At 41.4% G+C, this 18,646-nt stretch overlaps 1 protein-coding gene across 4 annotated transcripts in view; it reads left to right on the forward strand.

Moving 5' to 3' along the window:
- The window catches only part of C1H12orf50 (chromosome 1 C12orf50 homolog), a 30,410-nt gene that overhangs the window by 1,686 nt on the left and 10,078 nt on the right, over window positions 1-18,646 (forward strand). For 3 of the 4 annotated variants that reach the window (XM_037885555.2, XM_043546542.1, XM_043546545.1), the window contains exons 2-7: window positions 2,759-2,922; window positions 5,181-5,300; window positions 6,340-6,463; window positions 12,393-12,551; window positions 17,934-18,011; window positions 18,100-18,213. In XM_037885555.2, coding sequence (XP_037741483.1) covers window positions 5,289-5,300; window positions 6,340-6,463; window positions 12,393-12,551; window positions 17,934-18,011; window positions 18,100-18,213 — 487 coding nt within the window. In that variant the 5' untranslated portion in view covers window positions 2,759-2,922; window positions 5,181-5,288. Of the gene's footprint in view, window positions 1-2,758; window positions 2,923-5,180; window positions 5,301-6,339; window positions 6,464-6,552; window positions 6,603-12,392; window positions 12,552-17,933; window positions 18,012-18,099; window positions 18,214-18,646 lie in introns of those variants that run through there. The other variant, XM_043546552.1, reaches the window with a different exon arrangement.

Raw genomic sequence — 18,646 nt, forward strand, 5'->3', positions numbered from 1 at the left:
TCTGACTTTAGGATTGCTAATATAGGACCTATTTTTAGGAAAGGGGGGAAAAGTGATCTGGGAAACTACAGGCCTGTTAGTTTGACCTCAATTGCGTGCAAGGTCTTAGTACAAATTTTGAAAGAGAAAGTAGTTAAGGACATAGAGATAAACGGGAATAGGGATAAAATACAACATGATTTTTACAAAAGGTAGAGTGTATCAGACCAACTGGATCTTTTTCTTTGAGGAGATAACTGATTTTTTAGACAAAAGGAATACAGTAGATCTAATTTACCTGGATTTCAGTAAGGCACTTAATACAGTTCCACATGGGAAATTATTAGTTAAATTGGAGAAGGTGGGGATTAATATGAGAATTGAAAGGTAGATAAGGAATTGGATAAAGGGGCGAGGGTGACTATAACAGTTTATACTGAAAGGTGAACTGTCAGAGTGGAGGGAGGTTACTAGTGAAGTTCCTCAGGGATCTGTCTTGGGCCCAGTCTTACTTAACATTTTTGTTAATGACTTTGGCACGAAAAGTGGGAGTATGCTAATAAAATCTGTGGATGACACAAAGTTGGGAGGCATTGCCAATACAGAGGAGGACTGGAATATCAAACAAGAAGATCTGGACAACCTTGAAAACTGTAGTAATAGAAATGGGATGAAATTTAATAGCACAAAGAGCAAGGTCATGCTCTTAAGGACTAAAAAGATTTTTTGCTATAAACTGGGGATTTATCTGTTGGAGGCAACAGAGGAGGCGAAAGACCTGGGTGTATTAGTTGATCACAAGATGACTGAGCTGCCAATGTGATGTGGCCATGAAAAAGTGTAATGCAGTCCCTAGGATTCATCAGGTGAGGTATTTCCAGGAGAGATAGGGAAGTGTTTGTACAATTATACAAGACACTGGTGAGACTTCATCTGGAATAACGTGCAATTCTGGTCTTCCAAGTTTAAGAAAGAAGAATTCAGAGTGAAACAGGTGCAAAGAAGGCCTATTAGGATGATCTGAGGAATGGAAAACCTACCTAATGAGAGGAGACTCAAAGAACTTGGCTTGTTTAGCTTAACCAAATGAAGGCTGAGGGGAGATATGATTGCTTTCTGTAAATATCAGGGAGGGAGAGGAGTTATTTAAATTAAGCACCAGTGTTGACTCAAGAACAAATGGATATAAACTGACCACCTACAAGTTTACGCTTGAAATTAGACGAAGGTTTCAAGCCATCAGAGGAGTGAAATTCTGTAACAGCCTTCCAAAGGGAGCAGTGGGGGCAAAAAACCTAACTGGCTTCAAGACTGAACTTGATATGTTTATGGAGGGGATGGTATGATGACTGCCAATAATGGCATGTAGCCAATTTGCGACTGCTAGTAGCAAATATCCCCAGTAGCTGGTAATGGGACACTAGATGGGTAGGGCACTGAGATACTACAGAAAATTCTTTCCTAGGCGTCAGGTCGGGTTTGCAGGGTCCTAGAGCCTGGGCTCCACCCCGAGCGCAAGCGTCTACACTGTAATTCAACAGCCCCTTAGTCTGAGCCTTGCAAGCTCAAGTCTGCTGGCACAGGCCAGCCGCAGGTTTTTAATAGCAGTGTAGACATACCCTAGGAGACTGACATTGGGAGTGTTGAAAACAGGTTTAACGCTAAAATTACTGTTCCGGCAACAGAGAGACAAGATGGATGAGGTAATATTTTTTATTGGACTGACTTCTCTTGGTGAGAGAGACAAGTTTTTAGCCATACAGAGCTCTTCTTCGGGTCTGGGAAAGGAATGCTCAGGCTCTGTCTGCACTACAGCGGCACAGCTGCACCAATGAAGCTGCGCCACAGCCACTGTCGTGCGTCTGGTGAAGACACTCTAAACCGACAGGAGAGAACTCTCCCATCGGCTTAATAACGCCTGCCTCCACAAGAGGTGGTAGCTATGGTGGTGGGAGAAGCCCCCCAGCTGACATAGCACTGTCCACACTAGTGCTTAGGTTGGTATAATTCCCATCATTCAGGGATGTGGATTATTCACACCCCTGAGCAATGTACATTATATTGAAGTAATTTGTAGTGTAGACTCAGCCTCAGTGTTGCAGCAAAATGCAAGGTGGGACAGATTTTTTAGCATAAGTAGTTAGCACAGATTGTAAGGGACCAATCAAGGTAGAGTGGTCTATTAGCACCCCTGCAGTCATTGGACAAACAACAATCTGTAACCCACTAACTCCCTCTTTTTTTTCCTATGTTCTATAACACTGCAGAGGTGTTAATGGGCTACTCTGCCTTCAATGGTCCCTTACAATAACTACTTATGCTAAATAATCTGTTCCATCTTGCATTTTGCTGTGACCTGAGAGTTCCTTCCCCAGACCTGAAGAAGAGTTCTGTGTGGCTCAAAAGCTTGTCTTTCTTAGGGTGACCAGATGTCCCGATTTTATAGGGACAGTCCCGATTTTTGGGTCGTTTTCTTATATAGGCTCCTATTACCCCCCACCCCCTGTTGCGATTTTTCATGCTTGCTGTCTGGTCACCCTAGTCTCTCTCACCAACAGAAGTTGGTCCCATAAAAGATATTACCTCACCCACCTTGTCTCTCTAATATCCTGGGATCGATACGGCTAAAAACTAAACATGTTCCTGCATCAAACAGTTAAGTGAATGTTCTATATTCTCTAACTCATGAGAATTATATTTCAATCAGTTTTAAATCAGAGAAACACTAGGATAACAGACTACTGGGAACAACTTCATTTTTTTCTATTTTATTCAACAGCAATGAAAATAAGTGAGCAGTCCCAGTCTAAACGGTCATGTGATGTCATTTGTGATGATGTCATAAGAACTAAAGTAACAATGAGAGAAATTCTGGAAGTTTGAATTTGTGCACTGGCTAGCAACCACTTTCAATGTTTCATCACTTCGGCAAACCTGGAGAAGGTACCGTCTGATTTGTAATTAGTTTAAATATAATTTTGAGATATACTATAATTGGAGGTCTGTTTTTAAAAGGAAATAGAACTTAGATCCTGAAAACCACTGTCTTCAGAAAAAGGAGTTTTGTTTCCATACACATTGGTAGTTCTTACCTGTACGTTTATACCCTTCTTGTATAAAGACAGTGGAGTAGAAGTACAAGAGGTGACAATGGCAGAAGTTGGGAATGACTGCTATTTCTATTTTTATTCCACCTGCATAAAGGTAAATATTGTAGAATTTACAGTGGTTTGCATCTTTGATTTTCCTGCTGTAAGGAGGAGTTTATAGTTTGAACTTATGTCTCTTCTTTATATATGGATGTATATGTCACTCTCTATGTGTCTCCATACATGTATATTTGACACACACATAGGTCTTGATTTTGAGAGGTGATGAGGACCTGCAGTTTCCATTCACTTCAGATTGATTTGTGGGTGGTCATTAGTTCTGAAAATCAAGCTCACACTCTAAAGGGGTTTAATTAATTAAAAATGTGCACTGTGCAAAGTGGACTTTTGCAAACACTACATAAAGATCACTCAGCACACTTCTCCTGTTTTGTTTAAACAACGTTTTTATAACTTGTGATAAACAGCATTTATAAATTTGTTAGACAACAGGAACTTTGCCTGGTATTGATAGTTTGACTGCCTGACTTTCCTTCATACTGTTTTTTTGAAATCACATCATTCCTGATGTTATCACCCTTTGAAGAAGTGCTTGTGAGAATGGGCCCAGCAGGCAAAGTCAATGGGGTGATGCAGAAGTCTATGTTAGTACATCCAATTGCAGGATCAGGACCTCAGTGATTAGGTATTACTTTCAGTACAAATCCCTAGCATATGTTACCAGTCTGGCCAGTTGCAGTGATTTTATTTAATAAAGTAGTGCATTTTACAGACCGTAGTCCTTGGCCCTATTATAATTAATATCTTTTATGATGCTCTGGAAAGAGGAGTAAATGGCATTAAAATTCACAGATGTTACTAAATTAGGAGGTGTTGCAAACTCCAAAAATGGTAGAGAAATAACAGAAGGAAAATAAATTTAACCTGGACAAATGCTAGCTAACACAAGAGAGCATTTAAGTAGTATGCATCATACCAGTCCATGCTCCCTGGTGGACTTCAAGAGTGATGAAACTACATCTATAAAGCTGCATGTAGTGGTGGGCACTGCAGAACCAGAAAGATATTGACCAGCTGGATGGAATCAAAGGAAGAGAACAAAATGATTAAGTAGCTGGAATGTTTGATTTATGAGAAAAGATTAAGGGTCAATCTCTCAATCTGCTAAATTTACTTTGTGCTGCATAATACCAGCTGCCCCACATAACACCCTGCTATAAGGGGGAGGAAAGAGTTGTGTCAGTTGGTGACTGGGGCTGGCATTGGGGATGTGGTTGAGCTGCGCTTCTCTAAGCCTGATCTCTTGCTTTCTTAAACCCCATTATAGGCTTTACACCAGCTGCAGATGTTAGAAAATGCCCCCTAACATCTGCTGGGGCTGAGCATCAGCCAGCTTCCTGTGACTGCCCCTGCCCACTACCTCTGAGCATAGCTCTTATGTAGTGGAGAATAGGGTACTGAAAGAACAAAATCTATATAGTTTGCTTAGTGATTACTATGGGAGAGTTATGTTAACATTTGCTAGTATCTGAGAGCAGTATAAACAACAAGGAGGGTGAGTAATTGCTTAGGCTAATCCAGTGGGATATAAATAGAAGTAAAGGGATAGAGCTGGGCAAGAGAAATTTAGTCCAAATATCAGGAAAATAGTAATACCCAGTAGACTGAGTCTCCCAAGTTCGTAAGTAATGGGAGCCCCATATCTTCAGGTATTTAAACTATACTGGACAAAGCAATTATGGCATAATTCATGTGACATTAACAGGACCTGATTTCCCCCCATTTACACTGGCATAAATCAGTACCAGTTCCACTGGGGCAAATGGCCTCTTCTGCCCTCAACTGCACAGGTGTAACTCCCATTGGCTTGGGATTTTCACCTGTGCAGCAGAATTGGGCATAATGGAGCTCAACTAGCATCAGCAAATCAGGTCCTACATTTTTTCCATTGCTTGCACGTATGTTGTCACAACAATAATACTGTACTATACAGACTAGTGTATTGTCCACTTCCTCATTAATAAAGAAGATGTAAGCCAACTACTGACATCTAACATCATACAACTTTGACTTGCCTTTTTTCTGTGTTAGGGTTCCAAGTGCCGATTCCGTCACTGTGAAAAAGCCCTTGGCAGTGAGATTGTGTGCTCATTATGGAGAGAGGGAAGATGTTCACATCAGCTTTGCCAATTTAGACATATGGAAATACAGGTAGATAAGTTTCTTTAAGTACACTCATTCTTAAAGCAAAACTGACCCTCACTTCTGTTAAACTTCACATCTGACACCCAAGTTCACATTCAAATATGAAGACATTGTGGCACCCAGATACAAGCTTCCCCACCCCAATCCATGGGTAGCATGCACTGCAAGCTTGAAAACTTGTATTGATTCAGAGTCAGTCACCGGGTGTTAATTCCTTTTCTGATTTTCCTTTAATAATAATAATAATAATTAATAATATCCTTTTTATAATAAAAGAATAAAAATGTAATACTTTGCACTTATACAGCAGATTTCATCCAAGGATCTCAAAGCACATTACAAACATGAGTGTATTTAGCTTCACAACATGCCTGTGAGGTAGATATTATTATCCCTATTTTACAGATAAGAAAACCAAGCGCTTGTCTAGATGAACAGTTAGTGGGCAGTAAGTGCGGAAATAATGCCACCCCACATTAGTGTGATGCATGCTAACTGTCCATGTGGACCTGCTACCACAAACTAAAAGTTCTCTAATTCACTTTATTCTGTTCCCATTTCAAAGCAGAGTAGATCGAAGCACATTATGGAACTTTTAATGTGTGGCAGCAGGGTCCACATGTACAGTTAGTGTGCGGCACACTAATGTGAGGTAGATTTACACCCCAGCTTGCTGCGCATTAACTGTTCAAATAGACAAGCCCTGAGACACAAAAATGAAGTGAATTTGGGGTATTAGAAAATTAGTGTTTTTTTCTAAGCATCTCAGAAAGTCTGTAGCAGTGCCAGGAGTAGAATCCATTACCTTGATTCTGATCTGACACCATTATAACTCCATTGATCTCAGTGAAGAAATTCCTAATTTACACTGTTGTAAAAGATCAGAATCAGGCCCCATGTATCCTAGTCCTATGCCTTCACAACAATACCATATTTCTTCTTTTTTCACTGATATATTGTACTAATCAGTGTTCTGTCCATTATTTTTTGTTGTTTGTTATAATCATTATATCTGAAAACTGTCCCTTTTTTATTTTTCCTATAGCAAAAATACAACAGAATCTCATGTTTCTGGGAAACACAGCCTTTAGGCTGTGTGAGGATCAGTTGTGTCTTCCATCATAGCAAACCTCGTAATATAAATGGACTTTTTTTGCCACCTAGTAGCAGTGAGTAAAAATATTTTCTCAATAATTTGAACATTGAAATAGATAAAAATGTATTGTCCACTTCTAGTGTTGATATAATACCTTTGTAGGTGAAGAAAGACAGCATTGCAGATTGGGTGGAATATGATCTCAAGTCAAGGTTAGTAAAGGACTTATGGTTATGTTTGACTAGGATTCCCATAGGAATTTCTTTGGCCATTGTGTGAGGAATTTCTGTAGGTAACAGTTACATCAAAGGTGATGTACTGAGTAGCAATTCAAATTTTAATCCATTTGTCTCACAAGTGAAAAATTATACACTGTAATATTTTACATGCTGTGTGTATCCTTGATGTGCTGAATGACAGTCACGTGAGGCAGTGATTTGTGTATAAGCAGTCAAATCTAGTTTGAAGAGTTTGTGTTTTAGGAAATCCCTGTACTTTTTACTACCTCTGTAAAGCTTTGGGCCTTCCTGACACCCACTCATCCACTTCCAACTACATAATGGCCTCTACACTCACAGTGAGGTCTCTTCAGGGTTTCACTCAAACATAGGAGCTGAGTGTTAAAGCAGTACAGTACTTTCTTCACAACATATAGTATTCATTTGAGGTCATTTATGCAGTCACAATTTTGGAAGAATGTATACTGTACATTACTGCATGGCCATGATTCACTGGTTAACCATACATGACTAGTGGATTGCAACTGTGTGGGCAGCAGTTATACCTTCTCTCGCTATCCTTTTCAATTTCCCCCCATTTCCTCGCATACATACATATCAAATGTGCCTTCTAAAACAACATCTGAAATAATCCATTCCATCTGTGGGAATTATCTACCCATCTTAATATAGAAAGAAATAATCATTTTTTTTCTCCTTCTCTCCTGTCAACTGTTGGCCGTTCTGCTCACATTCCTGATACAAATGATCTAATTTATACATCTGAAGAGGGTGAGGGTATGTAAAAAATTCTCACTTATAAGTTCAAAGCAAGTAACCAGCCGAATGCCAGTAGAAAAAATAAGAACTCATTCCCCTGCACCTGTTTTACAGGCTCTCTTGGCATTTGGGAGACCACTGTGTTTTCAAAGTGGGGTTCTGGCTGAGTTGAAAACTTTTTATTTTAAGATTCCATTCAGTAATGGAGCAAGTGATTAGATGTTGATTAAATAGTTAGCTTTGCCAAATGGGAATATTTTTGAGACAACTGCCTCATAGTTACATTGAACCAGAGAGTTAGAATCTATGTAAACCTTTTCCTGGTGTAAAACACAGTATTCACAGTGGCCACAACATGGTGTATGCTACTCCAGAAATTAAAATACAATGAACAAATGAAATAGGAGAGAACTGATTTCTGCCCTTGCAAATACAGGCTAGCTAAGTAAAGATAAATTTTAGATTCCATCAATTGCCTTCAATTATTAAACAGTCTGAGGAGGGGAAGAGAGTTAGTGCATAGAAACTGTGGTGATGAAAATAGAAAATCTTAAAATGAAGGACAGATTAGATTTAGCAGATAGGAATAGCAATAAAATGTTCACCAAAACCAACACCTCCAAACGTTTACTATTTCATATTTTGGTTTACTCAGAATGTTTACTATTTTTTATTATTTTTACTATTCATAAAATAATGAAAAAGTTTAGAAACCCAGGCAATATTTTAAAAGAAAAAGGTTCTTTGCTGGGTGTGATGTCACCAGCAGTCTATGATGGGACATCACACCAAGTCAGGGTCCACAATACACGCAAATTTTAAATTAGATATGTATGAAATGGCCCTCATTTGGAGACAGTTAAAAAAATAATTTCTAATGCTGCATCACGTGTGCAAGTCACTTTCAAGTGTTTTTCCCCCCTTAATTGACTTCAGTTAAGCCTTTCAGGCTGGGCACGTGGGGATGGGGGTAGGGAGAGAATATGTGAAGCAAATACTTCTTAATTATGATTTCTCTTTTACTCTCTGATTTCCAGAAATCCAGACTATTTCTGGAAAAATGGCTAGTTCTTTTTCAACCCTTCCTAAAGCAAAACTCCTATCGACTTTAATGAAGTTTTGCCTGAGTTAGGTCTTCAGGATTGGGATCATCATGTGTACACATCCAGACTCTGGAGCCAAAGCTACTGCATATGATATTCTTAAAGAATACAAGGTTGTATTTTGTGGAGTAGATTGTATCATGTAAAGGTAGACCTCAGTGTCCCGCTTATGGATCTGTAAACCAAGAAAAGTGACTGTAGCCTTAAGGCAAAATATTAAAGACCAACTCAACTTCATAGAATGGGATGGTGTTAGTGAATATGTCACAGACCCTACTGATTGAGGTCAACATTTGGATGAATATGGACGCTAAAGGTATCGGGCTCATGCTAAAGTCAGTGAAATAATAACTACAGTGGGTGTGTTATGTAGTCCTTAAACAATACATATGTGATGAATCTTCAATTCATATTTGACTTATGTATGACTCTAGACTTCTATAAAGTACTTTAATATGTATATTAAACACATTAATGTATACTAATTTGCAAAAAAAAATTGAATTACAACTTAAACAATACTTTCTCAATAATTTAGATCACTACTGCTCATTATAGTGGTGTCACATTAACATGGACTATCACGTGGCATATTTCCAAGCATAGTTATTGGACAGGCATTGGCAAAAGGCTTCAGTTTTGTTCCAGAATAATAGGAACAAAGAAAATGTAGCTTAATGAGGGAGTTCTTTTCTATCAGTGAGAAAAATCTAACCAAAGCTGAATGCAGACTTTGCCAAAGCTATTTCATGGGAGTGTGTCCAATGCATACTGTACATGATGACACGTGTCCAAGCCAACCACATTTTGGTGCACTGAGCAACCCATGAAAGACTTAACAGAGGAAGCTCTGTTTTTAGAATTACAATTGAAAAAGCATTCCAAATTATGAATGAGAGTGCGGCTTTGAAGAGCTATTAGCAAGTATAATTTCTAAACTCACAGGTGATCCACAGCTGTATGTACATGGTGGTATTAAATAGGGAGCTTTTTTCAGTGGTGGAATAGGGCTTCCTCTTACCAACAGTAGTTCCGGATATCTGTGGGAGAGCAGGTCATTACATATTACAAACAAGTCCAGGGCTTGGCATCCACACTGCATATTGACCCTAGCTTTAGAATTTTTTGACCTGGGCTGCAAATCTGGGGCTCCAATGTCCACACTGCAATACTCAGTCCCAAGTCAAACCACTATTTCTCAGGCATCCTAGCACCCTCCCCAGCTGTAGCCATTCCAGCCTCTGGTTAGTGTTGCAGTGTGGGAAAACTTGATTGTCCACCCCACACGTTACAGGAAGTTGTCACAGTCTGCCAAGTTAGCAATAGATCCTGCCAAGCCTGTTTCAGCAAACAGGCAAAGCACCCATGAGACACTGGTGGATGTTCTGTTGGTGATTTCTGACCTACTAAAGGTGCCTGATGGAAGAGGAGGATGATACAGACATGGAAGAATCAAACTGGCTGATGCTGCTTGCACCTCTTGCTGTAGCTGGTGATTCTCCCCATGTAAACCAGAGGTTCTGGAGCAGGGGCCCAAGCACAGACTGGTGGGATCACATCGTCATGCAGACCTGGGATGACCAGTAGTGGGTCCAGAACTTTTGCATGAAGAAAGCTACATTTCTGGAACTTTGTGAGCAGGTCGCACCTACGCTCCAGAGTAAAGACACTCATGGGGGCAGCCATACTGGTCCAGAAGTGGGCTGCTATAATTGTCTGGAACCTGATTACCCCAGACTGCTACAAGTCTGTTGCTAACCAGTTCAGCATTGAAAAGTCAACCATGCGTAAAGTGGTCACAGAGGTTTCAGACGCAATCAGGCATATGATTTACCCAAAGGTGGTGAGCGTAAACAAATATCCCTTATGTAATTGCTGGTTTTGAGAGAATGGGGTTTCCAAACATGCCAGGGCCATTGATGGGACTCATATGGCCACAGTTTGACCTCTTCAAGAAGTACATGAGTGCATAAACTGCAAAGGGTACTACTCCGTTGTTATGCAGGCCCTTGTGGACCACAGAGGCTGATTTATGGACACCAGTGTGGGCTGCACTGGAAAGTTCATGATGCCAGGGTTTTCCGCTGATCAGGAGTGTACATTCATGGACAAGCTGGGACACTATTCCCACCAAATGACATTGTCATAAATGGAGTTACTATCCCCACTGTTATTTTAGCGTACCCAGTGTACCCCCTTTTTCTTTCGCTTATGAAACCATATCCTGATAAAAGTCTCTAGTAAAAGAAGGTTTAGTTATACTCTGAGTATGTGTGGATTGGTGGTTGAATGTGCATTTAGCAGACTGAAATCCCGCTGGTGCTATTTACAGACATGTTAGGATTCCAGTGTCATCAATGCTGTCTGTATTATTGTGGCTTGCTGTGTTCTTCACAATCTTTGTGCAGTCCCCCATTAGCAGATACATGCTGCTGCCTGGAGCTTGCAATAAATTTTGCATTGGGTAATAAACAGGAAATCCATCCCATAAACTGGAAATCATTCCCATCCCTATATTAATAACAACAAACATGGATCCAGAAACTTACCAGGCTCAGGGGCTATTTCTGCCCCTTGTGTTTCTGATGCCAGTTCTGTGGTGGACAGCTCTTCCAGAGAGGCATCAAAAAGTTCTTTGGAGTAGGGACCCAGAATGTGCTACAGCTGCTCTAGGGGACTGGTCTGGGTACAAGAGTCACTTGGGCAGCCTCAGCCAGCACTTGCTGGCTCCCTTTTGGTCCTATACTGTATTCAGGGGTGAGAAGGTTGCCCTCCTGACTGACCATAAAGCACTGGTGGCTCAATGCTCGGCGCAGTACCCAGCACCTGGTCAAACTCCTTGTAAGAGTGGCAGGATGACAGTGAGTTCCCAGAGATCCAGTTCTCATCCCTAGCTTTCCAGGAGTTGGTCTTGAACTGCTTAATCTGCTCCCTGCACTTGTTACTGGTCCAGTGAATCCCCAGCACCAGCTTCTGCACTATTAGCTGGTATGCATGCTCATTCCTGGAATTCTTGAGAAAGCTGAACTGTTTGCTCACCTTGCACCAGAGATTAAGCAAAATGTGGCGGTGCTCCCATGACCAGCTAGCAGCATGCTTGGCAAAAGACTTCTTGATGGCGGTGACCATTACAAATGCAGAAGATGGGTCACTCTGCTTGCAGCTCAGTGGTCAGAATAAAATGGAAGGGTTAAATGCTGAGCAGTTGCATTTGAACCAGAGAGATGCTTCTGTTTCGTGGGAGTCAATTGGCCAGTCTTGGGATAGGAAAGACAAAGGACACTGTCCCATGGGGTTGTGAGATTGGGTTGGTGGACTCTCAGGACTCGAATCTGGGGACCGCAGGCCTGAGCTGCATCTACAGTGCAAAACAATGGAGTTTGGGCCCACGCCTCTGTTAGACTCAGGCTTGAACCCTCAATTCCTGTGGGATCCTGGGGTTTGGGCTCAAGTTAGACAGAATTGTGTGTAGGTGAAGGGGGATTTGGGCCTGAACCAGAGACCAGGCAGTGTAGACATGCCCCTAAAAAGGGGCAGGAGTAGACAAGGTTATTTACACCTTCCCATACACACACCAGCCAGAAAAGATGGCCAGCCACTGGAAGGACTGCATGCTATTTACTACTCAAGGCTGGTGCAATGATGTGTTATCCTTGCATGCTAAAAATCTCTCGGAGGCATTGTGTGTCCCTGAGTCACCATGTCTCCCCATGTTCCTTCTGTCTTGGAGACACATCTCTGCCAACCTCCTTCTCAGTAGAGCGCCTAAAAGACACAATTTGGCAATTTCTGACTTTGTCAAATACAATTATGATTTCAAATGTATAACAAACTGATTAGAACCTGATTTTGGTGTTCTAATGCCTTATTAACAGACTGAACTTCATGTACTTTCCTATAGATGCCACACTCCAAAAGGAAGTTCAAGAAGGAACTCTGCATCCTGCCCACACTCAAGAACCCGTAAAAGGTCAAGAAAGCATTTTAAGACCCATTCATCCTCCACTGATCATAAACATCAGCCTGGAGGAGGAAGAGGAAGAGGAAGAAGAGGAGAACTGTAAATATGACTTTTTTCTGAACTCTGAAACTAAAGTGGATTTTCTCAAATAATTTGCAAAATGGTTGCCAACAGATTTTTGGCTGTTTTCAACAATCATGCCATTTTTGAGGAAAGAGGTCAAATATTTCGGAATATTTTATAATTATCTTTATTTTATTGTATAAAACACATAGTAAATGTAGACTCTCATTAATAAACTTTCAAAAGATCTAATATCTATTTTTTCTTACTGATATAATTCAAATACTCTTTTTTCCTTAATTAGAAATGAATGCAAGTGCCACAATTCACATGGCATTGAAATACAACAATTCAGATACAGATCCAAACTTTCTCAGAGTTCAGGGATGTTCAGACTTATTTGGCTCCATCTGTAATTTAAATGATCATTTTACTCATTGAAAAGGTTCTCCCAAGGCTCTTAGATTTATCACTGTATAGGTTTGACCAGGATGCTAATTTCATTTTGTGCTTTAGCTTTAACAAGAAACACGTTAGCTGTTGCTAGGTGGCATTTAGTTGAGAATTTAAAGCATCTGCGGCAATTCAGAGATGATGTAATTTTTATGCCAAACAAGAAGACTTAGAGTTCTATCCAGCCTAAAATCATTTACATGCTTGCTGTTCTACAGAGGTTGTACAAACCTCATGGACTACACCTGCCCATGAAATTACCCCTATTCTTAGGGCTCACATTTGTTCTGTAATAAATAACTGGTGGCTATACATAGTATTGCCAACCTCAAGAGATCAAAAACATGAGTCAGACCCTCAAAATCATGCGATTAGCCCAAAAATCATGAGGTTTTTTTTTTTTAAATTAAATTGGTTTTTAGTCTGTCTTATGACTATTTAACTCCCTCTATTTCTCTGTCCATGTGCATGTGAGATAATTTCCAGTTGAAAAGTCAGCCTTTAATGAACACAGAAATGTGTGCCTCTCCCTGGGCTGCTGAGCTGGAGACTTCACTTATCTTCTCCTTATCCCATCCCTCCACTCACATCGGTGGTAGAGTTTTACGCCCATTTGGCATGTGTATGAATGCCTCCACAAGGTGTAAGGGAGAGGAAGGACTGTGTTAATGTGAAGGGGTACCTTTTAGAGCATGCCAGCAGGGTCTATATGGGGCAGTCAGAGCGCATCAAGTTAGTTTTACAAATAACATCCCTCTGGCCTGTTTTGCCATGCTGTGTATACAAGCCCTCTATGGTCTGTATACTGCTTGTACTCGAGAAAGGTGGTATCATAGGCCCTGTATTGATAGTTTTGCATGAGAAGCAGGAAAAGAATATCTAGTAATCATAGAATCATAGAATATCAGGGTTGGAAGGGACCCCAGAAGGTCATCTAGTCCAACCCCCTGCTCGAAGCAGGACCAAGTCCCAGTTAAATCATCCCAGCCAGGGCTTTGTCAAGCCTGACCTTAAAAACCTCTAAGGAAGGAGATTCTACCACCTCCCTAGGTAACGCATTCCAGTGTTTCACCACCCTCTTAGTGAAAAAGTTTTTCCTAATATCCAATCTAAACCTCCCCCATTGCAACTTGAGACCATTACTCCTCGTTCTGTCATCTGCTACCATTGAGAACAGTCTAGAGCCATCCTCTTTGGAACCCCCTTTCAGGTAGTTGAAAGCAGCTATCAAATCCCCCCTCATTCTTCTCTTCTGCAGACTAAATAATCCCAGTTCCCTCAGTTTCTCCTCATAAGTCATGTGCTCCAGCCCCTTAATAATTTTTGTTGCCCTCCTCTGGACTCTTTCCAATTTTTCCACATCCTTCTTGTAGTGTGGGGCCCAAAACTGGACACAGTACTCCAGATGAGGCCTCACCAGTGTCGAATAGAGGGGAACGATCACGTCCCTCGATCTGCTCGCTATGCCCCTACTTATACATCCCAAAATGCCATTGGCCTTCTTGGCAACAAGGGCACACTGCTGACTCATATCCAGCTTCTCGTCCACTGTCACCCCTAGGTCCTTTTCCGCAGAACTGCTGCCTAGCCATTCGGTCCCTAGTCTGTAGCGGTGCATTGGATTCTTCCATCCTAAGTGCAGGACCCTGCACTTATCCTTATTGAACCTCATCAGATTTCTTTTGGCCCAAACCTCCAATTTGTCTAGGTCCTTCTGTATCCTATCCCTCCCCTCCAGCATATCTACCACTCCTCCCAGTTTAGTATCATCCGCAAATTTGCTGAGTGTGCAATCCACACCATCCTCCAGATCATTTATGAAGATATTGAACAAAACCGGCCCCAGGACCGACCCCTGGGGCACTCCACTTGACACCGGCTGCCAACTAGACATGGAGCCATTGATCACTACCCGTTGAGCCCGACAATCTAGCCAGCTTTCTACCCACCTTATAGTGCATTCATCCAGCCCATACTTCCTTAACTTGCTGACAAGAATACTGTGGGAGACCGTGTCAAAAGCTTTGCTAAAGTCAAGAAACAATACATCCACTGCTTTCCCTTCATCCACAGAACCAGTAATCTCATCATAAAAGGCGATTAGATTAGTCAGGCATGACCTTCCCTTGGTGAATCCATGCTGACTGTTCCTGATCACTTTCCTCTCATGTAAGTGCTTCAGGATTGATTCTTTGAGGACCTGCTCCATGATTTTTCCAGGGACTGAGGTGAGGCTGACTGGCCTGTAGTTCCCAGGATCCTCCTTCTTCCCTTTTTTAAAGATTGGCACTACATTAGCCTTTTTCCAGTCATCCGGGACTTCCCCCGTTCGCCACGAGTTTTCAAAGATAATGGCCAAGGGCTCTGCAATCACAGCAGCCAATTCCTTCAGCACTCTCGGATGCAACTCGTCCGGCCCCATGGACTTGTGCACGTCCAGCTTTTCTAAATAGTCCCTAACCACCTCTATCTCCACAGAGGGCTGGCCATCTCTTCCCCATTTTGTGATGCCCAGCGCAGCAGTCTGGGAGCTGACCTTGTTAGTGAAAACAGAGGCAAAAAAAGCATTGAGTACATTAGCTTTTTCCACATCCTCTGTCACTAGGTTGCCTCCCTCATTCAGTAAGGGGCCCACACTTTCCTTGGCTTCTTGTTTCTTGAAGAAACCCTTCTTGTTACTCTTGACATCTCTTGCTAGCTGCAGCTCCAGGTGCGATTTGGCCCTCCTGATATCTTTCCTACATGCCCGAGCAATATTTTTATACTCTTCCCTGGTCATATGTCCAACCTTCCACTTCTTGTAAGCTTCTTTTTTATGTTTAAGATCCGCTAGGATTTCACCATTAAGCCAAGCTGGTCACCTGCCATATTTACTATTCTTTCGACTCATCGGGATGGTTTGTCCCTGTAACCTCAACAGGGATTCCTTGAAATACAGCCAGCTCTCCTGGACTCCCTTCCCCTTCATGTTAGTCCCCCAGGGGATCCTGGCCATCTGTTCCCTGGATCAGGAATCAAGGAACTGGGGGGAAATATGAAGCTCATAATTCTTTATCATTCTAGTAAATACAATCCATGCTATCGCTCAAAATATCTAACCCAAAAGTCTAGTTTGTGACTGTGCCCTTGGGCAGTCCAGCTTCTAAAGATGTGTGCAGCTTCCTCTTGAACTAATTCATTTGACTTGCTTCTATTCTTGCCTTTGCCATCTTTTTGTGCCAAATTGATTTTAAAGGTCTATAACAGGGACATTTAAGGAGAGAAAATGAGGTGTGTGGGCTGTATTTCCCCCATTTAAAGTTGAACTGGATTAATTCTTTGAGTGGTAATGGCAATATTTGCTTGAAGAGATAGGAACTGCCCATCTGGACAGGGATTTTACTCTACATCCGTTTCTGTAAAAGAAATTCTGTGTAAATTGCATACCCTTTCTCACTTTACTCCCTGAGTCTGCTGCTTTTGAATTAGTTGCTGTCTCAGGGCTTGGCTCACTTGCAAGTTACAGCGCAATAAAGAAGCCCCGGGCGCACTAGCTCACTACCCGTCCTCACTGGCAAGGCAGTAGAGCACTCTGACTCTGCGGCTACAGTGCTGCTGGTACTCCACCTCGGCGAGTGGAATAACGTTTGCTGCACCCCAGCTGGAGCACCGCAGCGCCACTTTGAACGAGATGTTGCTTTACTGCGCTCTAATCAGCCTCCGGAAACATCCCATAATCCCCTTAAGTCAAGTGGCCACTCTTGTCATTGTTTGGAATCAGCTGTAGGAATGCAGAAATGCCCATTGAAAGCTCCATTTCTGACAGCCAGCTGCTTATCTCCTCCGAGACAAAGCAACCATTACTGTGCAATGCTGTGTGTGAGGGAGGAGGGGGAGTGGAGGGGGGTCTGCTGCTGTCTGAACTTACAAGACAGTATGCTGACATGCTCTCAGCTCCCCAAAAAGCCACTCTCTCTCCCCCCACATACACACAACACACTCCCTGTCACACTCCACCCCATCCCCCACCTCCCCATTTGAAAAGCACGTTGCAGCCACTTGCATGCTGGGATAGCTGCCCATAATGCACCACTCCCAAAGCCGCTGCAAGTGCCACAAATGTGGCCACGCCAATGCACTTGAAGCTGTCAGTGTAGACAGACTGCAGCACTTTCCCTACTGCGCTCTACGAAGGCTGGTTTAACTCAAAGCGCTCTACATTTGCAAGTGTAGCCATGCCTTTAGTGTGTACTTACCTTTTTGAAGAGGATGCTTGCATTTGCTTGCGTACAACTATTCAACCTAGGGCCAGGGTCATAGCCACAGGGCTTGTCTACATAAGAAAGTTCCACCACTTTATTTTAAATCAGTTTCTCACCCCTATGTAGACAGTCTTATTTTGGTTGAGCTACTGAACTAAGTCACTCTTAAACTGAAATAAGAGTGTCCAAACATGGGTTTGCACTGAATTGACTAAATCGGTTAAAAAACAAATTGTTAATTATTATCTGTGCAGCTTCCTTATGTAGACAAAGAGTTAGCCAAGTGTCTTATGAATGTGCAAAATATGCTCAGTGCATCCCCAGATAGCTTATCAGAGAATAGGTCATTCAGCTCAAGTATTTATTTGCCCAGTCAGGATCACTTCCTTTTATGTGTGATTGTATGGTTGTTTTGAGAGGACTGAAGAAAGGCTTTTGAATTATTTTTAATTTAATCACCATCTAAAATAAACATCAATAATGGTCAACCTTTTGACTTTCATTGTAACTAAGACAATATTGGTCATGAAAATATCTGTCAGTAAGCAATAGTTTTTCTGCCCAGAAAGCAGAGGGCTTGGATAAACTAGCAACAGGAAAGGGGGGCAGGGGGAAGTTCCTTCATTTTATAATGAAATTGTTTATATTTATGAATAGTGTATTAACAAATCCTGAAGTGTCTGTACTCAGGTATAGTTCTCTCTTTTAAAAATATTTCCTATAGATGCCTCTTATTTATTGACAAAAACTCCGGCAGACATTGAGGAAGAAAAAGCCATAAAGGAGATGTGTTATAAATCTGGTAAATATCTAATTATTGATAATTTAAAAAATATTAATATAATCAGTGAGTAAAGACATTTTTTGTTTCTTTTGGGGGGCATGAGTAGGAGAATATTACAGAATTCAGACTCCTCAGGAGAACCAGTCAGCAAAAATCATGTCTTCAACACTGAATAATGAGCTATTGAAACCCATGGAAACTGGCAGAGACTTACAAGAAGGTAAGTACTTGAGTGGCAATGCTTTTCACTTTAAGAATAATGTTTATATATATGTAATTACACAGCAAGACACTATCAGGTAGTTTAGATCCAAATATTAGGTTTTGCAAATTTAGAAAAAAAGAATTATACAAAATAAAATCAATAGAAATATTTTTGTGACTTTTTTAATTAAATGGAAACAGCATAGACATGGTGATGAGGATGTGACACCTGCATTGACTACAGCATGATGGAATAAGGCCAGGTCAATTGAGTAGAGCCAAGGTTAACATCTGATACTTTCCTGAATTCCATGGCATGCATCTCTGCTACAATTTGTTTTCTAGTATCTTTTGAAATAAGGTTACAGTCTCTTTTTTTATTGGGCCTGCTACCACACATCTGAGCTCCAAGGGACATGAATTAATGAACATTTGTCCCACTCAAGATT

The sequence above is a fragment of the Chelonia mydas genome, chromosome 1 (genome assembly GCF_015237465.2).
Source record: "Chelonia mydas isolate rCheMyd1 chromosome 1, rCheMyd1.pri.v2, whole genome shotgun sequence".
Classification (NCBI taxonomy): Eukaryota; Metazoa; Chordata; order Testudines; family Cheloniidae; genus Chelonia; species Chelonia mydas.